Raw genomic sequence first — 22,701 nt, 5'->3', positions numbered from 1 at the left:
AGAAAGTACTTACTTATCTACGGGTTTTGTACATTGATATCAATAACGGCGTAACTACTTTTTGTTTCAAAGTCACTTTGTACGAACATCGAAAATGTGCGCCATATTTTTGTACAGATAACCCATTAATAATATATCGTGGTTCGACGGCTCGACGCTTATTTATTCCAACGACCAATTGTTCCAAAATCTATTAATGCTATTAACTAATACTTACAGTATTTTTTTTTGTAATTTGTTTAAAATAATGTTCATTGAGTATTGACCATATTGTTTTTACTATATTTATTGCCTTGTGTATTTGTTTCAAAATACAATTTTGATTGTTTTTTTATTACGCGGTACGCTAAATATTTTCCAAGTTAAGAACAAATGTCTATATTTAAACACCTGTGAGAAATGACGATTTACCGAGAACGTATAAAGCCTGGGATTAGAGGGATTAGAGAGCCTCCGGGCTCCGGTCAAAACAAAACCCTTTTAATTTGATTTACAAAAGCAGGACGTTTAGATCTGCAATTTCGAATTCCCATGTAATACTGGAGAAAAAATTATCAGTCAATTTTAATAAAATGTAAATTGTTGAACAAATGTTGAGTAATTATTTTATATTATGGCAATTGGCAACGACAATATTAATTAAATATTGCATTGTAGACTTATATAGCCAATAAAAAAATAAAACGCAAAGCTCTAAAGCAACAGTAGAAAATTATTTCCACAAATTATTGTTCAATGCTCACACGAGTATATAATCAGTTATAGGTTATACCTACAAATGAGTAGTAATCAAAGAAAAAAAAATTAGAAACACCTTATAGGTTCCGAATAAACATTTAAAAATATTTTTATAGAATATCTATCTACTAAATGATTATTTTTCACCTAATAAATATGATTAAAAACTCTTTAAGTATAGATACTTTTTACATATCAGTTTACTACTATCTCATAGACTTACAAAAAAAAAAAAAAAAACCAAGAAATTCACGAAAGATATACTTTGAATTAAAACTTATTAATATCAAAAAATGTTTAAATGCCCGCTCTTAGAGGCTTAAGTAACTGTTCTTGTGACGTCGATTGTGAATCTAGGAAAAATATCCAAAGAAAAAATAATTAGACAAAATACACGTGGAAATATAATACACAAAAGAAAAATTACTCGACAAATTAATAATAATTAAAAACATATTCAATATAATAATATAATAATTATAAATGTATGATATGGTATGTATATTTGTTTATAGGTACCTACCTTCTATAAATTATAATTGCAGAACTGTATAAAAAAATACATATTTTAATAGATGATAATTTTAATTTCTTAATAACATTAAAAATGTAAATTGTTACGTTAGTATATTCAATACTTTAAATTTTTAAATGCCTTATTAAAATAATATTTACTGCAAATTAACAATGTTAAAAGTTCAAAATAATGTATGTATATTATTATTTTATCAATAAGTTTGTTCAGAAAATATTCTACTTACAACTGTCTAGAATAGGTATTCATTAAACTCGTATTTTTATTCAATAGACCAAGGCGTTACAAAAAACCTGAAAGCTCATTATCGGAATTAAACTAGTTTAATACCTACCTACGTAACACATATTGATCAATATTGAAAATCAGAACCAAGAAAAATTTGGAACCTTTCCCCTTTGACATGCCTCCTCCTCATCTACCAGTCGGTTAGTGATACATGAATAATATGAATAAATTAATTATTATTTAATTCAATTCACGGATGTTTTTGATGCTGCATGCCGGTATTTGTATTGTTAAATTAGTGTCTACCAATATGTATAATACAGTTTAATAATAACAATCATCTATACATTATAAAAATTAATTGATATTCATAGCGATTTATTTATTTTTTTTTTTTATTTATGGTATGAGGTTGCACAGCACCAAATTATTTAAAATAGTTTCTTCTCATCGTAAAAATAAATTTGCATGTTTTACTAAATTTTATTTACAGTACCCACCTACTATATTATTTTAAAGTATTATTATCTTCTCCTCGACAATGTTTATTTATTGTATTGGTTTGAATTTTGTATTTATTGATTTACCCATTTATTATAGTTTTATAATAATAATTTTATTATAATAATTACCTTCCTATTGTTAATAGTTTTTGATATAATGTTTGTTTGGTGAAATAAAACCCACTCCCTATTAGTATAAATTAAAATATAATTCAACTATTTCAACTACCTAATTAATGTATTTATTACATTTTGTTAAAAAAATAATTAAGTATTTACACCTATTGACAAATAGTAAATATGTAGTATTAGTTTAAGTACAAAATATAAAATGGAATTTTAAAATAAACTCGGAATATGAAATTCCAACTGTAAAAATGTATTTAAAATGCATACTACCCTATCCATTTTTCCCAAATATTGTTAATCATCATAATTATTATTTTATTAACTTTTCAGGTGTATTCATAATTTTTAATTTTAATTTTAAATTTAAACTGTAACAAATGATTCATGATTTGTATTTACTATTTTATGCTATGATGATTGTAAAGATGCCTAGTTCACCTATAATTATGAAATAATTTAATTTTTGTTTAAACTTACTGTCAAATTAAAATGTTAACATAGGTTTATTTAAATATTTTAACGAATTAGGGTGCTTAATTTGCATATGGTTTTTTCGCTAAATTTAATAATACTTTTAATAATTTTACATTATCATAAATCATAATATCTAATTCACTAAACATTTTATTTTTATAGCGTTGACCTACGATTTCGAAAAAAATTGTAAATCAATAAGTTTCGGTTGCACATACCTACCCATCATTAAAATTATTTTTTTTTTTGAGACGACGCATACTCATCCAAGATAAATAGTATATACGCTAATCTCGAAGCCCATATAAGTAAAATATAAATAAATATCAATATGCCGATAACATGTATAGGTTAGATAAATTAAAATTACATGTTTTAGAATTGATGAATTTCTTATATTATACTTAGGATTAAGTTATTGCAACTGATTATCATTAAATCATCAAGACGACCATCTGTTTATCGAGGTCTGAAATTATTTTTCATAAAATAAATACATTTTTGAAATACCTGCTTTTACACTATAATATTTATGGTCATTATTATTTTTAACGTAAAATTCACTTGGACAAACTAATCCAATACTGTTCACACTGTAAGTCGCGTTCGGGGCTTGATTACATTTTTCTTTAAGTCCATTATGTTTTCCTGGATTGTGATAATTTCTATATCACCCTGCTGGTATTAGAAATTAATAGATATTAGCTTTATTAGGAAAGAAAAGTATTGCTTCTTCGCAAACCTATTTTCTCTGTTTGAAGGTCGAACATGTAAAGGAAAACAATACATTTTTAAAATGTATACTACATTATTAAACATCTCAAATATAGAATTTATACACAGTGAACAAAAATAAAAAATTTATCGAATATACCTATAAGATTATAAATTTGGATTTAAAAAAAGTTAGCACTTTGGACATGTGTTCAAAGAACAATAGGTATTATTTGAAAATAAATAATTTAAAAACAATTGTTTATAAAAGTATAATACATAACCATAAAAAAAACAATAATAAAAATCTTAACAAATAGAAACTAATATCAATAACTCACAACGAAAAGCTCAAGAAATATTGCATACATGACTAGCAAAATTTACGGTCTTTTTTAGTCTTTTTGGCGCATTTTATTCATTTTTGTAATTTTTTTTTACATATATTTGAGTTTTGGATTCTGAATGGAATGATAAATGTATTAATATAACAATGTGTGTGTGTGTGTGTGTTTTTTTTTTTTGTGTCTGTTATTGCGTTTTAGAGAAGTAATAGTGATATGATTTTTGCCTTCGGCACTTCTTTGAAAAATAAAAATAATCGAGTTGGTACTTTAAGGGGTCAAAAGTAAAAAATTACCAGTAGTTTTCAAAAGCATCAGGAAAACCCCCCAAAAAAGTTACGGAAAAACAAGTATTTTTACGCATAACCAGTTTTCGAAAAAATTGATTTTTTTATTTAAATACTTGACATTTTCACAAAATGTATATATTAGCGTTATCTGTTTACAATAAAATTTTAAAAATATTTTGATTTTTTTAAGCTATTTATAGACAATTTAAATTTTTGATAAAAAAATTTGGCATTCCGAAAACCTTTAAAATTTAATAGAAAGTTTATTGTAAGTTGTAAAAAAATAAAAAATCGTTAGTCACAATTTTGGTTTATAAGCATTTATAAAATTCAAATGTTTACGAAATATGTCAAATTAACGATTTAAAATATTTCTTATTATTCAAAAAGTATAAGTTGTAGAAACTTGAAACATGGTTAACGGCAGTATTGCCAGTATTTTATTATTTTGAACATTTTGGTTTACTTCAAAATAGAACAATGAAACTGGATAAAATGATGCGACTTCCATTGCAAAATTATTTGATTTGATCGCCGATACAGATTTAGAATTAAATTTAGTTTATATAAAATCAAACTAAGGAAAGAACTACGCTATATGTCAGAATATATTATAGAATATGTTGATAAAGATATTCTCAACAGAATTTATTCTGAACTTCTGAAGACATCTTAGACATCATTAATAAAATAATAAATTAGGAGATAGGAGCCCAGTATTAGGTAGAATGTAATAATTTTAAAATTAAAAAATAAATAAATGATTTTAAAAATCTGTTTTGTTGAACATTGTTCTTTTTTATATGGTACCTAATATAATTTATCTAATAATTTACTTGTGAGTGACTTTTTTTTTCATGTGGAGCCCCTTTTTTAAAATTTCGTGGTAGGCTAAAAATGGCCTATCCGGCCATGGAGGTAAGTAGGAATTTTTAAATTAAACCGATTTTCAAGAACATCGATTTTGGTTTGTTTTTTTTTTTTTTTTGCTGTACATTGAGTGTCAAGTAGTACAGTATTATAAGTATTTTAGATTTAATTTCAATGATTTAAAGAGAAAAAATCAAAATTTTATTTCATGGAGATGGCTTAAATAATATTAAAAGATAGTCTTTCGACATGATGTAAACTCGACATCTGGCCAAAATTAGTGTAAATCACCAACAAAAATTGGCTTTATAATATAACTATTGTAATAAATTCAGAAGTTGTGGAAAAAAGAATACTTATCATAATTATATGTACAGAGAGACAAATAAAGTATGTTCTACATTAATTTTTTTATAAATTATTTTAAAAAGTAAAATAAAGCAAATACCGTGTCCCTTGATCAATATTACCACTATTTAAATTTGTTTTCAGATTCCTATTATTTTCGTGTGTTAAATTGATAATTACACACTTATACTACAAAAATTATAAAAAATTTATATTTAATACAATTTATCACATATTTTCAGATCAGGTTATAGTTACATATTTCTGTAAATTTAAACAAATTGAACAAAAGAATATAGGAAAAAAGAAAATATAGTATAAACTAGATAGTATTATGATGTTGTTAAAGAAAAAACTTCAGTTCAAGTTTATGGAAATAATATCGAATGTATGATTTTCAAAATGCAATAATTAAACAAACAAATTTAGTTTTGGGATTTTAAAACTAGAGAACAAAAAATATTTTCTTACGTGAGAGAATTACAACCGTTTGGCGTATAACAATATATTATAGTATTATACTGATACACTTGTGTAAACAATCGGCAGATTTTTAACAAATAAAAACTAACTCCTTTATTAGAAAATAACAGCTTCATTAACTTTTCAAATAATTAATACTTTACTGTCTTTACTTAAACACAAGAACGTTAAAGCAACTCATAGCAGCGCAGGTCACCTGATCTTTCTAAAACACACCTGATTTACTCTCACTAAGCAACAACATCTGTAGCGTTGGTGACAAGACCAGTAACTTGTATTTAATATTTAGTATTTAAACTATTTTTTAGAAACTACAAATGTTGATAGATAAATATTAATTTCTTAAATTTTTAAATCATCACCATAGCCAATCTTCCAAACCAACTACTGAATTTTGATTTCAATATTTTCTGACAAAATATCATCCACTAGCTAATATAAACAGTGAAATAGAAGGATTCTCTTTTGAAAACCCAAAAGTTTGTATCTCTACAAGACAAATTAAAATAATTCAAACATTTGATAAAACTGTGATGAATAAAGGAGCATGTGTGCTTACTGAATTACCCTGTATAATAATATATACAGTGTACATTTTATAAGAATGTAGTTTATTTTAATATCTAATTACAATAATATGACACAAAACAGCTTTACAACATTCAAAATTCGAATACAACTGTCGTACGTCGGTATGGATAAGATGAAAATTAAGCACAAAATATACATGAGATGAAGTAATAGTTTAATATTAATGTAATAATACATATAATGGAATTAGTGCATCGGTTATACAATGTAATTGTTCAATAATTTATCGAATACATTAATAATTTAGATTAATTATACAATAGAATTGAGCAATAATAATATAATTTAGGTTATATATTTTTTTTTTATCGACAAACAAATTTTGGTTTAACGGTTGACAAATAAATAAACATATTCAATATAAATAATTAATTTATAATTTTCAACAGAATGCATCAACCTTATAATATTATACCGACCGCAGAAATACAATATTTTATTTAACATTCGAGTATTAAATGATAGGTAATGATTATATATTATTATAGGTATTATAATAGCCAACTGATTTTACACCGAGTTTGAATGACAAAGAGAAGTTAAATGTAAACCAAATTTATTCCGTAATATATCTATATGATATGAGATTATGTATTGCTGCAAAAGTAGAACTTAATATAGTGTAATTAATATTTTACGAGAAATACAAGGTAAGTAGGAATTTTTAAATTAAACCAATTTTCAAGTGTGAGCCCACAACCAACACTGACTTTATATTGTCATCTTTTAACTTTATAAATTTATAATAGGTATATTTACTCTACAACCAAAATTGAGCGAGTCTTACTCAGACTGCGTAAACGAATTTTGTCTATCAATCGTACGTGTGTAAGACGGAGATAACACATACGGGTGCGACGTCCTCATCCTAACTCTTAAGCAATACTATGATTGAATTATTTTCAGATATTGTAGGTATATCTACTAGAAATGCGATACTTCAAATATGATTCTGGTACTTTATTTAATTACTCCACATGAAGACTGATACAACAGAACAAATAGAATCAAAAAGTCAAAAAAATTATTATCATTATATATTATATTATAAAACATTCTTTTATAGAAAGTACAGTAATTTCACTACTGGTCAATGAAACGGCATTACATGATTTGGGCTCTGGTTTGCGAATTTCTTCAGCCTGCTAAAAAAAAAAAATAAATCATATTAAATATACAGGACGATAACATTGCATATAAACTAGTACATCTGTTTAAAAATTATAAATGTGTTACACTAATAACCATTTCACTACTAAGTATACTACTAAGTTCTCTTATGTTTTATGTATTATTATTACAAAATAAATAATTTGTACATCTTTAAACTTTGATATAAGAATAAAAAATATTGACTGCCAAATATGTTAACAACATAGCTGGTGTTTTGTACTCGGTTCGTCAGAATTAACAAATTTTGTTCTTTTTCTATATTTTGCAATTCATCTCCTTTATTTTCTGGTATGTCATGCTTGCACGTTTCTTTGAACGACAATTTCATTTTCATCTATGTTTCCATAGTTGCTTCCGGAAGTACTAATTTTTTAGTTTTATATATTTTTACCACTTTTATAAAGTTCTTGTGACCCTTTCGGTGTTACAATTTGTACACGTACATTTTTTTAAAGATCTTAATTTTTTTTTGCAGTGCACAAATTTTTTAAACCAAAACAAATTAATTGTTTTCACCAAATTGTGCCTTATATCCATTTTCTAAAAATTTTATCGGCACGAACGAATTCTAAAAAAAGCCACTTAGGCAATTTTTTTTTCAATACATTTTATTTAGGCCTACAACATTATTTATTGTCTTTTATTAGGGATTTTTTTTCTTAGTCACTCGTAAATTTTTTCTCAACACATTTTGTTTTTTTTTTTATGCTAAATTTTGTGTTGAGCCACCTGATTTTTTTCATTAATTTAATCATTTTAAAATTTTAAAATGTATTTTTCTGCGTGAGTCAGTAAGCCACGTCTTTATTTTTATTTGTTAAAAATGTTAATACATTTTTCTGCTTTAACAAAAAAGTATAGTTTCTTCTTTTTAATATTGTTAAGGATATAAGACATAAATTATGTAACCTAATTAATAAAATAATGAATAATAAAACTGTTAATATATAATATTAATGTATACTTAAAACAAAAAATACTACCTACCTTTGAACTAGCTAATCATTCCGTACTTTTAGTTGTTTTTCCAAATGATGCGATAAAAAAAAGATGTCATTTTCACTTAGGGCAGAGCATATGGATCAGTAGGTTTAAATGCAAATTTTGAAAGAAAAACAGAAATTGGAATATTTTTAAAATTTTTTTTTAGACTGAATTCAATAATCCAAATGATGTAGACGGCTGTTTTACAAACGAAACCATGGCAATTCAGCCTAACGATAATCGTATACATGAGTTTTGTGGCTACTTCTTAGAAACTTTTGTGATGGATAACTGTTTATTTCCACCATCTATCTGGGATGAATTTTAAAATTCAATAATGCGTACAACCAATGTTTGTGAATGATTTAATTCTAAACTAAATAGTATGTTCTACTATCCAAAGCCTAATATTTTCCAATTAATTGATGTGTTAAAACAAATACAATGTGATATAATTATATATAAAAATGCACAGTTCGAATTTAAACAATAAACGTCGGGAAATATTAGAAAAAGAAACATTTATAAGACCATGGTAATGACAGAATTTCAAAATAATGAAATAAATAGAATACAATATGTATAGAAAAGTTGGCATACATGCGGCGTTACCGATAGTAAATAAAATAAATAAAATAATAGATAAGTACTTTTCCAAATTTTAGACAATATTATATTATACGTATTTTTTGTATTTTATTATTATTGTTCTTTTGATTTATTATTATTATTATTTGTAATTTTTCAGTGTAATTTAGGCCCTTAAATAATTTTAAACTTAGTTTTACAAAATTATATTACTATTATTATTATATATTTTCCGTATTGACTTATTTTATTATTCTATATATACTTGTACTATATTGTATTTTATCATGTAAAATACATTCAGTTGTTTACCTTAAACTACAATCGTTTTAATATTTATAGACTCACAGTGAAATCTTCTCCAATTTGGTAAAATGTTAACTCGAATATAAAAATATTTCAATCTAGAAACTAATCAGTTTCTATTCATGAGTATTTTTTTTTTAATAGAAAAATCAAAAATCAAGTTTAAGTTGTGCCCGTTGTGTATGATAAATAAAGATAAACTTATTGGTGGTGGTAGGTATACACGGCATACAATTCGGAAAACCCCACTAAGAGTTGGAATGCAATTCGGAGATTCCAATTTATGTTTATTATTTCGGCATGCAATTCGGATGCACCAATTCATTCATGGGTTTTTATGTACAGAATGGTAATATACTCTACATTCAGGCTATCATACTTTCCATGTATTTGGAAAATTGGAAACGATCGTTATTTTAATCCTCAAATCCAACAAACCACCACAAGATCCTACTACACAAGTCTTCTCTCCCAACCTTTTCAAAATACTTTTAAAAAGGCTCTTTTCTCTCGCCTCCTCAAACAACATAATGCCACACATCCAATTTAGATTCAGACCAAAACACTTGACCATACATCAACTACATAGGACAGTCGATACTCGATATAATATTCAGTTCTTTGGAAAAAAAAACAGGCCTGTACAGCAGGTCAGCAGTATTCCTAGATATCTCCTAAAGTCCCAAGCCTTTAATCGGGTCTGGCACAGTGGTCTTTTGTAAAAAAAAAAAAAACTAAAATTAAACGCTATCTGACAAATTGCTCTTTTACCCAGCGATTTACGATTCTGCATATACCTTTTCATTAACACAATTCCACACATAACTAATTTGCGACGTTATCAATTGTTAAATAAAAATAATTTTAAACATATAAAATAAGTGGTTGATATTAATACTACATACAAGTCATATTATAACATTATTTTAGTTTTACCCTAAATACTAGCTTATTTGAATAGTCTACAGGCTTTACAGTATATTACATACATGTTTTATCTGGACTCATCAGTACCTGTTCGATACCCATTCATACGTATAAATCGTATTATTGTCACTTAAGTCAGATTAATTATCTTATATAATGATCGGAAAATATTGAACGCGAAAGACAAATAACGTATGGAATTCACTATAAATACATACAATAAGTACCTAAGAAACAAATCAAATTGCGATATCATTCAGTTTTTATCATAAGTTGGTCCTTAATATCAAGGAAAAAAATTGTAATATGCCAAAAAAAAAAAATAATAATAATAATAACAATTTAATAAAGTTGTTCTTAATATTTTTATTCTATAATAAATAATATAATACAAGTTAATATAAATATATTAATAGACTTAGCTCTAAAGCTAAAGCTTTAGCTTTCAATCAAAATCAATTTCAATAAAAATATTTTGATATAATTTTAAGTTTAAACCACTTTATTTAAAAAAGACAGGCGCATAATAAAAAAGAAACTACATTATTATACCTTATGTTATGTGTACATTTTATTGCTAATGAAATTTATTAGGAACTGTCTGATTCCCAATGACTTATTCGTTCTTCATTTAATTGGGATTTTATTGCTTCTTTATCGTTCTTATTTATTTTTTCAATATTTAAACTAAAATAAAAATTAATAAAAATTATTTTTATTATATTATTATAAATATAAATATGAAAAAATAAAATAAAAGCAGATACAAACCCTTGTCGCAATAGTTTCAAATCCTGTGGTGAAAGAAATGGAAATCTATGACTTCCCGAATTTAAATCAAATTTAATGTGTTTTAAATATCTTTGTTTCATAGATTGCCATGTACGGAGTCTACAAACCTATATAATAAAATGTAAATACAATTTTTTTACTTGTTACAAAAAAAATATGATAAGTATTACAAATTATTCATATTTGATATTGTATAATTACATATTTAAATATTTAACAGAAAAGTGAGTTTAGATTAAAATTGTATTCAAAATAAAGCATTCAAAGAATTGAGTAAATATTTTTTTAAAAAAAAAGCTTCAAATAACTTCAAATAAATTTCATTAGCTTACATTTGCACGTTCCATATGTTGCCACATTGATACCCCAGTGACATTGAAAGCATAATTGTTTTTGATTATGAAATTAACAATACTCATTTCTTCTTTATGCGAATAAGGCATTCTTGTGCTTCATAAAAATGAATTAAATAAAATATAAATTAGGTAATTAATATTACCTAAATAATAATAAATTGGTAAATTAATGTATATTTACTTTTTAGATGGATTAGTCTTCTGTAAAGTATGTGACAACACAAAATCATCTGAATCAGCGTTAGATCTTAAATTAAAATATTTTTCAGTCAATAATATGTAAGCAAAATTTGTAGCATTAATTGAATTAAAAAAATCTTTTATTTGCATCAATGTATGTAGTGAGATTTAGTTGTATTTAAATAAAATTCATATATTTAACTAGGAAATAAATAAAAAATGTAGGAATTTATTTTAAAGTTAATAACTTACAATAAATATAAAAAAAGATTACTTTGAGTAAAATTTTTTTAATTCTTTAAAATTATAACAATTTTATTATAACTACATCTTGACAATCAGATAAAACAGAGTACATACAAATTATTGGACATAAAAAGTTTAAAATACATACAAAGTGCGCTATCTAAATTAAAATTAATACTTTGTTGAAATAATATTTAATAATACATAACACATGGAAAAACTCCAACTTTTAGATACATTTTTTTCAAGATTCAATCACTTAGTCATTTTTTCTAAAAACTTTGTATAACAGGGGCTTTATAAAAGGTGGGGCAGTGAAGCAAATAATTTACATTAATAAATGTATTCATACCCATCCAGTATATAAAAAAGAATTTAAAAAGTGCTTATTTTGCATTTAATTTTTATAAACGATGTCCCTATGATGGCATCCATTTCAGAGCAAGCATTTGTCAAGGCATTTCTTAAAACAGTCACTGCCATTTCACATTCTTTCTTAAAAAATATGGGCCTATGATCCCTAAATAAGATAAAGTATACCAAACCGTTATTTTGGAGGAATGTAGAGGTCGTCTTTGATGAAGTTCACGATGGTTTATATCACCCTAATAGTCCAATATCTCAAGTTTTGGTTATTGATGTATCTGGATAGGCCATGTCCAGTTTTATAAAAACAACTTGATGAATGCTTACTCTGAAATAGACACCATCTTGCAAACATCATTTATAAAAATTAAATACAAAATTAGAACTTTTTAAATGCCTTTTTTATACTTTTATTATACTTATACTAAGATGGTATGAATACATTTTATTAAAACAATTTTAATTAGTTTTTTTAAAATAGCTTGTTTCACTGCCCCACCCTGTATATTACATTATTTTAATTGCCTGGATAACATTTTGATCTATGGGCTGTGAAAATGATGTAATATTGGATGGTGGAAACATGATATGGATAAAACCATTTTATACGTGGCTACAATGTTAGTTTTAGAATTCCTAGTAGATTCTTCAGGCTATCTGTTCTTGACTATGTTCAATGACATAACACAAATTATAGTCGAACCTACCCTATCCACTGAATGATGTGACCAGCAAATGAGAACCCTCTCTAATCTTTAATACCTTTTATATATAAGTAATATTAAATGTACTAAAAAGTAAATAATGTCTCATTTAAAAACTGTAACTTAGGCAGCAGCACATAATGCATGTAAAATAAAAATAAAATACAATACAATAACTAATTATTAAACACTTCACATGTTAATGTTAACTGAATATATCTAACCAATAACCTAATAAATTTATTAAGATTTAATCAATTTGTAAAAAAATTTAATCGTTTTAATAATTACAAAAATAGTTTGTTTTTATGATTAAAACAAAAAAAAAATAAAATAAAATACTGCTAGATTACTAGACATACCGGATTACATGGTTGAAATACTCGAGTCTACTCTGTGTGTATTTCTTTTAGGATAAAAATGACGTCTAATGTGTTTCAATACAAAAACAATACATACCTATTGACTTTAGAAATGGGATTAGTAGATGATGATATAATTGTACAGTTATTATTTTTGTTTTCTGGAATTGAGACTAAATCAAACCATGATTTATTTTGATAGAGCCAACAATCAAATATATCATCTTTTGTATAATTTGCAAGACTTGTATTTTTAATTCTATAAAATAAAAATAAACATCAATAATTAATGATTATCACAATTTTAATATACTTAATCAATGTAATTATTTGCAATCTAACCTAAGATACAGAGTAGTACTTTTCATTATATTAGCTACGTAGACTGTTATATAACATGTCTAACAGTGAATTTATGAGTATAATAGTATGCAGTCTACTGAAAATAAATGTATTAAAAATTATATCATAAAGTATATCATTATTTAAAATAGGTAATTTAAAAAATTAAAAAGAAAAATAATATAATAATAATAATATAATATTATAATATCATAATATCATTATTCTTATTAATAAGAATAATGAATTTTATGTTGTTTTATGTTCACTCAGTCTAGAAACAATTCAAATAACCTAACCTATACGTAAGTAAAAAATCATACCACTTTCACGATTAAGACATTCGGTATTTTCATTATTTGCCAAAACATAATTTCTAATTAAAAAATTTGTGGTTGATTCATCATTACTTATAATTAAATAAAAATCTTTTATAAACGTACTGAGTGTATATTGTAGTGTCGTGCAATAAGTAACGTACTGAGTGTTTAAGCTTACAACATGTTGAAGTATTGTTGTCTAAAGTCATAAAGTAAGGTTCTAAAGATAAAGTGTTCACCGAAAAAAAAGATTATCTATTAAAAATAAACTTAAAACTGTGTAAAAACCAACCAGTTGCAAGTAGATTGCATCCTACAGCGCCAAGTAGAACGCGTTTTTCAGTAGACCTCATACTATATGACAGCCAGCTATAAGTCTGATGTCAATAATGGTCAATTGTCTTTTTAATCACACTGTGAGTACTTAGTATTTAGATTTTTATGTATTGTTCGGCTGTAGAAATGATAAATATAAAATATTCAAAAAACATTTGGATGAATCATAGTAGTAGATTGTAATAATTACATGGAAAAATTATGTACGCTAAAAAGCCATAGTGAAAAAAAACAAAAATTAAAAAATGGGGTACATTGAAAATTGTTTAAATTAATGAAAATATGTTTTCAAAGAAAACAATTAATATTAAATCAACCGGTTGTTATTCAACAATATGTTAAATATACTCATTAAGAATAAATGCTATGATCTTTATGGTTTCATTAGGTACCACAGTTATCTACTAAAATCAGAGCATCATATATTCACATGTTAAAGTTATGCAACTACTGATTATAGATATACTAGAAATATAAATATTTTACCAAAATATATTTATATATAAAATAAATAACAATTTTATTATAATTTTTATAATAGATTGGCATACAATTGAATCCGCTTAGAAGTTTAAACATGCTTGAGCATATTATTTTTATTACTATATAGTTATTAGAAAAATTGGGTTGTATGTTACATTCTTCAATCTCTCCCAATGGCTCTTATACAAGAAATTATAATTAATAAACAAAAATCAATGTTGACGATACTCACAAATATTTGGTTGGATCAGGATAATTTTTGATTTTAAAGCAATCTTCAATGTATTTAATATCAAATGCTGGGATCTTTTTATGAAAATAATTGGTTTTTCCTGGTTTTGCAAGCACCATTGAATGATTATTTGGTTTATCCAATACATCTGCAAAGGACTTCTGTAAATAAATAAAATATACAAAAGATAAGAATTAAACAATTGTATAATCTGTCCAGTTCATTTAGGCAATAGCCAATAATCAACAGTTTTAATTTAGAAAGAAACAAGTCAAAAATGTATATTACCCTCTATTCGCATTATACACATTGCATAAAAGATTTCACAGTAGATATACAAGGTGATTTTTTAAACATGCTTACCCCATTTTTATGCTTAAATTATGTATATATTCAAATTCTGATTTTTACATAGTTTTAAGTTGTTAAAAAACAATGTTTTTATTAAAATATTATATTTTTAAATATTTTTTATCCTTATATATTTTTAAGTTTTTTAATTTTTTGAATAACAACATAGTTTTAATTTCATATTCCAAAGCAGAATATTTTTCTTAATATTTTGATACATAAAAATCAAATTTAGGGCGAGTAGTTTATGAGTTATATGTTTTTAAAGTTTACACAAGCAGAGTAGTGGACAAACATTTTGCGGGTAACTCCATACCACTCCATTCCACACATCTAAACTTTAAATACTTATAACTCATAAACTACTTTCTCATAAGTACATTCTTAGTGTATCATTCTGTATTATAATATAGATATAAGATATGTCTAACATAAAGATACTTACACTTAATAGGTTCAAATAAAATTTTTCTCTTGTATCCCAGTCGAGCACAAACGCCAAACTTTGTAGTTCAGCGTTGTGAAAATAAAATACGTTTTCTGCCAGATCAAAATCCGTTGACATAAAATCCATTTTTAATTGTACTTACACATCGAATTGAATCTATAGAAAGAAATGCTATATAATAATTTTAAATAATATAACAGAACATACTAGCATTACTTTAAAATCTATTTTGCGGTACTTATTTAAACAGATAATCGCTGAAAATCATATAAGAAATTATAAATAACGTCGTAACCACGACAAAATATTATTTTAAAAAATGATTTATGATAATAATAATATTTTAAACAGGTTGTACATGATTAAAATGATGTCTTAAATCGTGACTACAACCATGGTTGGATATCAGTTATCAGTACATTTATTAAACATTGTTAAAATTATTTCTCTTCGTATGAATATTGGTAATATATTTTTAAATAGGTAATGGTATGACCTACCAGTGTACAGTAACTGCTCTAGTGCTCTATCATGCCACAATGTGGCGGCGTAGCACAATTTAAAAAAAAAATTCTCTTCTGTCGTCTGTTGTTTACTTTTCATGAACAACAATAATTAGTCGTGATTGAACTTCCCCGTTAGTTAAACAAAACAACCGAATGTGTAAACATGTTTTTTGAGCTCCTAAAGAGAAAACAAAATCCCGCGTTTGGTGCTGCTCACCACTGTTGTCGGTTTGAAGTCACCACGACCGAATACACTTCTGCATTTCCATTTTAAATCCGTGATTGTTTTTATTTGAGACTCGCCGCCATGGACGAATCAACGTTCCTGATGCTGCTGTCTGTCCTAATGTTGGTCGCCAGTTATTTATCTGGCAGTGTTCCACTAGTGATGCCCATGTCCGAAGTGAGTACGATCCATGCCCGTGCTAAACTATTGTAATATCACATACCTATATTGTATTTTTTAGGCCAAATTGGAACTCGTATCCTTATTTGGAGCTGGCCTCCTTGTCGGGACTGCGTTAGCTGTGATAATACCTGAAGGAATCCATTCCCTCTACTCGACTGTGGCACCACACAAAAGTTTGTTCATTGATTAATATGTAGGTGTACTATGGAGTTAAGATACTTATCAACATTAAAAAGAAATACCAAAAATTGTTGTGCACAGTCAAATTATATTGATTAACATCTGAAAAGTGTACAACACCATAATAAAAAATTAGAAAGTCCTGAGATTCATTCTATTAACATATGGAAATGTAATTATCTCAACCAAAATAACTAAATAGTTAATTACGGTTTATAATTTATGTGATTCTCTGATGCTGGTTTGTTATTTTTTTTACCTTCACATGACACAAAATCTTTTCACTAAGCTTGTAATTTTATTTTATGTAATAGGTATGAATATATTATCAATCGAATAATTATGGTAATTAGTTTATAACAAATAAATAACAATTACTTATTAATGATATTTTGATAATTTTAGTAATTCTTTAAGGTTTTTTCTTTATCCCATTTCGATGAACTTGACACATTTCTTATAAATAAAATTGTGCTAATTAACTTTTTCATACCAGAATCTTAATTATCCATTCATTATTATAACCATAATTTTCCTGTTCAAAAGAAGAGCGCTTTAAACAGATTTAAAAAGTACTGATACCTTATGAATAAAATTATAAAACATTTAGTACGCTAATTAATATTACTTTTATGTATAATATACCTAATTATAACTGATGGTTGAACCAGTGGTGGGTCTCCAATTTGATTCTAAGTCTTGTATGCTTGTAATGCTTATATGTAATTGGTTAGATAAGGTTTCTCTAATCATTTAGATGTCTGACACAATAATACCCTTTATTTTCAGATATACCCAGTTAACCAAATGCCTATTTGTATTGTATTGTAATTATTATTTTTTAATCTATTAAATTTTCCTCTTTCTTCTTTTTTAAAATATCAATCATTAAATGTGTATGGTCTGATTATAAATAATTGTAATATTTGGTATAGTATACCAATTACATATGTATTCTCGTATTTCCACTAACCTTATACATATCACTTTTTATATTTATGTATTTTCTAAGTTACTACTTTTTTTTTAACAATAGTATAATTAAAACATTAACTATGATGCAAATGAGTTTATGTTAATATTTTAAAAACTTACAATTATTTATTAAATCTATATCATTCATGTAAAAATGATTCTTCTGATTTTGTATTTAAATTGATTTTACAGCTACTGATAATATAACAGTCGCAGTAGATTTCAGTGAAGTTAACTTTCATTCAGTTATTGGAGTTACATTAGTATTAGGATTTACACTAATGTTGCTAGTAGATCAACTGTCATCAAAATATACAAAAGGCAAGTATCAAAAAATGTTTCAATAACCAATATGGCAATATATATTAAATTTATGAGTTTGTAGTGATTTCTTTTTGAGGACTAATATTCTTTATTTTTAAAGATGTAGAAGCTGGATTTGCCAGCCGTAACTCTGGTAGTATGACAGCTACTCTAGGTCTTGTAGTGCATGCTGCTGCTGATGGTATCGCTTTGGGAGCTGCAGCTGCCTCAACTCAAACAGAAGTGGAAATGATAGTTTTTGTTGCAATAATGTTACATAAAGCACCAGCTGCCTTTGGTTTAGTCACCATTCTATTACACCATGGACTTGACAAAAAAAGAATACGTAGACACCTGATAGTATTTTCTATGGCTGCACCCCTAGGTGCACTACTCACTTTCTTTTGTATAGGACAGGTACTTGACATTTGTTTTACAAATTATTCTTTTTATTTACAGTTATTAAATTATTGTGATAATAAATTTCAGGAAAGTAAAGAAACATTGTCGTCCATGAATGCCACCGGAGCTGCCATGTTGTTCAGTGCAGGAACATTTTTGTACGTTGCCACTGTTCATGTACTTCCAGAGTTGATGGTCAAAGCTTCTAGAGGTGGCTGTGATACTTTTAACCCATTACAATTGTTGTGCTTAGTATGTGGTACTGTGACACCGTTAATGTTATCGGTCCATCATGGCCACTAACTACTAAGACCAAATACATTTTTATAACTGTTTCTTAATTATTGCATGATAATAATATTTTAACAACAGTTCATAAATAACCAAGTTTAAATGCAAGTTATTTTCAAAAAGCTACAATGTTTCTAAATCTTAATTTTGTATCTCAGGAAATATAAAAACTAATAACATCATAAGGTCAATACAGAAAAAGGATATTATTTTTTTGTTATCTATTAAGATTTTCAGTAAAATATTGTAGTTATTTTTACTTATCAATCGTTTAACATATCTAACACATTATAGAACTTGAATTTCCAAATATCTGGGTTCAAGTAATATTATTTTAAAAATCAACGACCAAAGCATTTTAAACTAATAAACTCAGATTTTTTTTTTCAATTACCATAATCAATAAATACAAATACACACTTTATAATTGTTTTTAAATTGTTTATTATTGTTATTGTGTTAATACTATTTTTTTTATTTTTATTTTTTTAATAGGTATAAAATGTATAAATGAGATTATAATATAAGTTTAATCTAAAGTAAGTTTATATATATTTTTTATTAATTGAAAGCTGGGTTATAAGTTTTTTATATATAAATATACTTATGTGATTATATTTTTAGTTTGATAAGAAATTTTATTACATTATAATAGAGAAATAAACATATTTTTTTTAATCTTCAGCTTCTAAGTTTATATTGTTACCAAATTTTCCATATAAATGTGTTTTTAAATCGCTCATTGTAGATGAAATATCTTTGATTTTTGTCTCAATATCCTTCATCTCTTTCCCAACAGATTTTTTCAATTCTTCCAAATTGTTCTATATAAATATCACATCAAATAATAGTAAAAATTATTGTTCACAATAATAATAGAAATTATATCTTTCATACCTGAGCAGTTTCTAGATTATAATATACAAAAGTTTCTCCAGAAAGGTATGGAAGATTAGGACAATCATCCTCGTCTAATAACATTAACTCTTCAGAAGCATCTTCTAGGTTCTTTAATGTTGTCTACACAATTCAATTGAAGATGAATTAGTCTTAATCTTACAAATCTTACATGTAAGTATTTTTATTTATTATAAATCAAATTAGATCAAATATTAATTTGAATTTTTTAGTATTTTTACTGGGACTACAATTTACAAAATAAAATAATCGGATACAAAATCGAACAGTCCATTAGTGTCTTAACATACTTAATTTACAAGCAACTAAAATTTTATAATTTTGATTAATTAAGATAAACTTTGCATAATAAGAAACTAATTAACTTACTTGTTTTGATTTTAATTCATCTCTGTATTCATCAACACGTGCATTAAGTCTTGCGAACTTGTTGATTTTTTGTTGATCTTCGAATGTAATATGGACATCAGAATCCTATTAATCAATATATAAAGTAAAAATAAATCATAATGTAACTATAATACTATCATTAAGAATTTAAAAATGTATGCTGAATATTATTAATTTATAATAGGCAAATATTTTAATTTAATTGAATCAAGTAGTGTAATCTATTTATCATCTACAAAAATAATATTGTTCATAAGTTCTGTAATTTAAAAATTAGAATGAAAATATTGATATCTTGTGTGTTAACAAAAAATATCATAATTTATATATTATGTTTATAAATCAAATATAATTTATTATTGTTTATTTTTTTTTTATAAAAACTCAACTATTAAACTATATAAAATAAAAATAGGTATGTAAAACAGTTTCTATCAATAACTTTTAAAATAGCAATAAAAGTTGAAAAACTTACCGGTTGAAATGTTCCTTTAGACACTGATGCTGAAGCCATTTCAAGCAGATTTTTGAATAGTTATACAATTTAGGTAGTGATTGAGTAATAAATTTGTTTGTATTTTGTAACTTGATATAACCAATACTCGTGTTTCGTTGGATAATTTACAACTTACACCTACTGAGTACAATTGACTGCAAACGGGCTACTCGTGTTTGTGATTGTGTATCATGTGTTGTTCCATAGCTGGTGTGATAATGTGATAATTCCGGTGATATGGGCTCTGAATTATTCAATGATACCATAGACCTTATACTTAGTGTCAGGTATATGAGTGATACCAATATATCAGATCTCAGTTATCCCAAAGTGATAAGAGATTAAATAAAAAAACTTAAAATTGCAAATCGCAATGACACGCGTTCATGACTCGACGTCTTGCACAGTCGTACTTATTAACTAGTGCTACAGCCAGTACCGATACCGAAATTCTGCCTGTGCGAACTAGGCGACTAGGCCCTAGGGGTCCTGGCCCCCGGCCAAGTAACAAAAATATGCACACAAAATGGATCAACACGAAGAGATATTTCGTGTATAGAATCATAGACCTATAAATTAATTTTTTAAGCAAACTTAAATACAAGAAACCATTATTCATTGAGCACGAGGTTGATATGAATGATTTTATTAATTCATCAATCAGTTATTTAAAATCATTACAAAGCAAAGATCAATTAAATATACTCACATCTCCACGTATAACAAGTTTTAATAGACTCATTGTGTGTCAAAGTATGAGTAAATTATTTGATAGCGTAATTAAAACTGGACAAATAAGTTTTATCCTTTCATACAAAATATCACAGGACCATCTAGAAATGCTGTTTTCTGCAATTAGATCAAGAGAAGGTTTTAATAATAACCCTACAGGGCAACAGCATCACAATTTGAAGCCACTTACAAAATATTACTGGTTCATACTGAATTGTCAGTTTCTACAAATGCTAATTGCGCCCTACAAGACTCAATCACTATTTTAAACGTTTCTAGAGGTAAAAAGGCAATAAAAGAAAATTTCCTGGATATTCCATGCGTAGAGGAAGAGGAATGTTTCACTAATGAAAATGAAGAAGATGATGCAGTAGACATACCATGTTTCAACCTTTCAACATCAATAAAGAACTAATTACCACAATATATTTGTTGTTTTCAATTAAAAAATATGTACCTATTAAAATCTTATTTTGAAATATATAAAATATTTATATTATATTATAGAGTAAAGAATATTGACTAATTAACAATAGGTACCTGACTTCTAGGTGAGTATTAGTATGTCAATATATCATATGAAACGAAATAAATTAAGTTAAATTAAGTAGAAAGCTAAAATGTTGAATTGCGGAAACAAAAATATAGTCAATGGGGAAAACCATGATTTTTAAACCTATTTATTTATTCATTTTTAATTGGGTATTGTTACGTAAGTGATACGTGGATGAAAAGACTGTTCGTTTTACGTATGAGTAATTAAAATACTTACAAAAATCTTGACTTGGGGTTTTGAGTCCCAGACGGACGGTGATTGAAGTCAAAAATCAAAGTATTATTACTACTTCAAAACTTGATGACAGACACAAAAATAAAAAAATAACATACATTGTAAAATCAATACATTCATCACTTCGTTCAGAATCTAAAATAGGCTTATAAAAATATTATTAAAGCATCCCCAAATTGTTTCATATTAATTAAGATTTTAGTAGAAATAGGTATCCATAACCATAAGATGACATGAAAAAAAATAGGACTTCAGCGCCTCCAGCTTTTTTATTGAAATTGCGTTCTTGAGTATACGAATTCATCACTGGAACACAAATATACACAATACATAATAGTTATAACTAATTAATAGTGTTCTCCATCTGTATCAAATGTCAATTCAATATAATACCTATACATATAAATATTGAATTCGTAACACCGAGTAAAATATTAATTGTATACTTGAATCACAGTTATTTCTTGACTTCAACCCTTTAATTTACAATTTTTTTAATGTTATATAGGTAGTTAGGTTATTAGGTACATAAACTTTAAACGACAGTGGAGTCATAATTTGTTGAT

At 25.9% G+C, this 22,701-nt stretch overlaps 4 protein-coding genes across 5 annotated transcripts; 2 read left to right on the top strand and 2 right to left on the bottom strand.

The window, feature by feature from the left end:
- Positions 1–10,706: 10,706 nt before the first annotated feature.
- Positions 10,707–16,104, bottom strand: LOC113553109. Its single transcript, XM_026956264.1, has 8 exons — positions 15,960–16,104; positions 15,741–15,899; positions 14,945–15,105; positions 13,329–13,490; positions 11,555–11,620; positions 11,350–11,467; positions 10,997–11,124; positions 10,707–10,912 (listed from the first exon to the last, which is right to left on the bottom strand). The coding sequence occupies exons 2-8, from the start codon at positions 15,867–15,869 to the stop codon at positions 10,816–10,818; spliced, it is 861 nt and encodes a 286-aa protein (XP_026812065.1). The 5' UTR covers positions 15,870–15,899; positions 15,960–16,104; the 3' UTR covers positions 10,707–10,815.
- Positions 16,105–16,245: 141 nt separating this feature from the next.
- Positions 16,246–19,221, top strand: LOC113553110 (zinc transporter ZIP9-B). Of its 2 annotated transcripts, none has more exons than XM_026956268.1 (5): positions 16,246–16,652; positions 16,717–16,831; positions 18,006–18,134; positions 18,244–18,533; positions 18,606–19,221. In XM_026956268.1, the coding sequence occupies exons 1-5, from the start codon at positions 16,557–16,559 to the stop codon at positions 18,819–18,821; spliced, it is 846 nt and encodes a 281-aa protein (XP_026812069.1). In that variant the 5' UTR covers positions 16,246–16,556; the 3' UTR covers positions 18,822–19,221. The 2 variants fall into 2 exon arrangements, with proteins under 2 accessions (XP_026812069.1, XP_026812068.1); XM_026956267.1 differs by having other exon boundaries at positions 18,238–18,533; positions 18,606–19,219.
- Positions 19,222–19,304: 83 nt separating this feature from the next.
- LOC113553889 (probable prefoldin subunit 4) lies at positions 19,305–20,775 on the bottom strand. The gene is made up of 4 exons (XM_026957453.1): positions 20,593–20,775; positions 20,097–20,201; positions 19,707–19,829; positions 19,305–19,633 (listed from the first exon to the last, which is right to left on the bottom strand). The coding sequence occupies exons 1-4, from the start codon at positions 20,629–20,631 to the stop codon at positions 19,484–19,486; spliced, it is 417 nt and encodes a 138-aa protein (XP_026813254.1). The 5' UTR covers positions 20,632–20,775; the 3' UTR covers positions 19,305–19,483.
- Positions 20,776–20,946: 171 nt separating this feature from the next.
- Positions 20,947–21,711, top strand: LOC113553890. The gene has a single exon (XM_026957454.1). It carries the CDS (start codon positions 21,249–21,251, stop codon positions 21,612–21,614), a length of 366 nt encoding a protein of 121 aa, XP_026813255.1. The 5' UTR covers positions 20,947–21,248; the 3' UTR covers positions 21,615–21,711.
- The last annotated feature ends 990 nt before the right edge of the window (positions 21,712–22,701 follow it).

Source organism: Rhopalosiphum maidis, chromosome 2 (assembly GCF_003676215.2).
Source record: "Rhopalosiphum maidis isolate BTI-1 chromosome 2, ASM367621v3, whole genome shotgun sequence".
Lineage (NCBI taxonomy): Eukaryota > Metazoa > Arthropoda > Insecta > Hemiptera > Aphididae > Rhopalosiphum > Rhopalosiphum maidis.
Note: the sequence above shows the minus strand (reverse complement) of the source record. Positions and strands in the feature narration are given on the sequence as shown.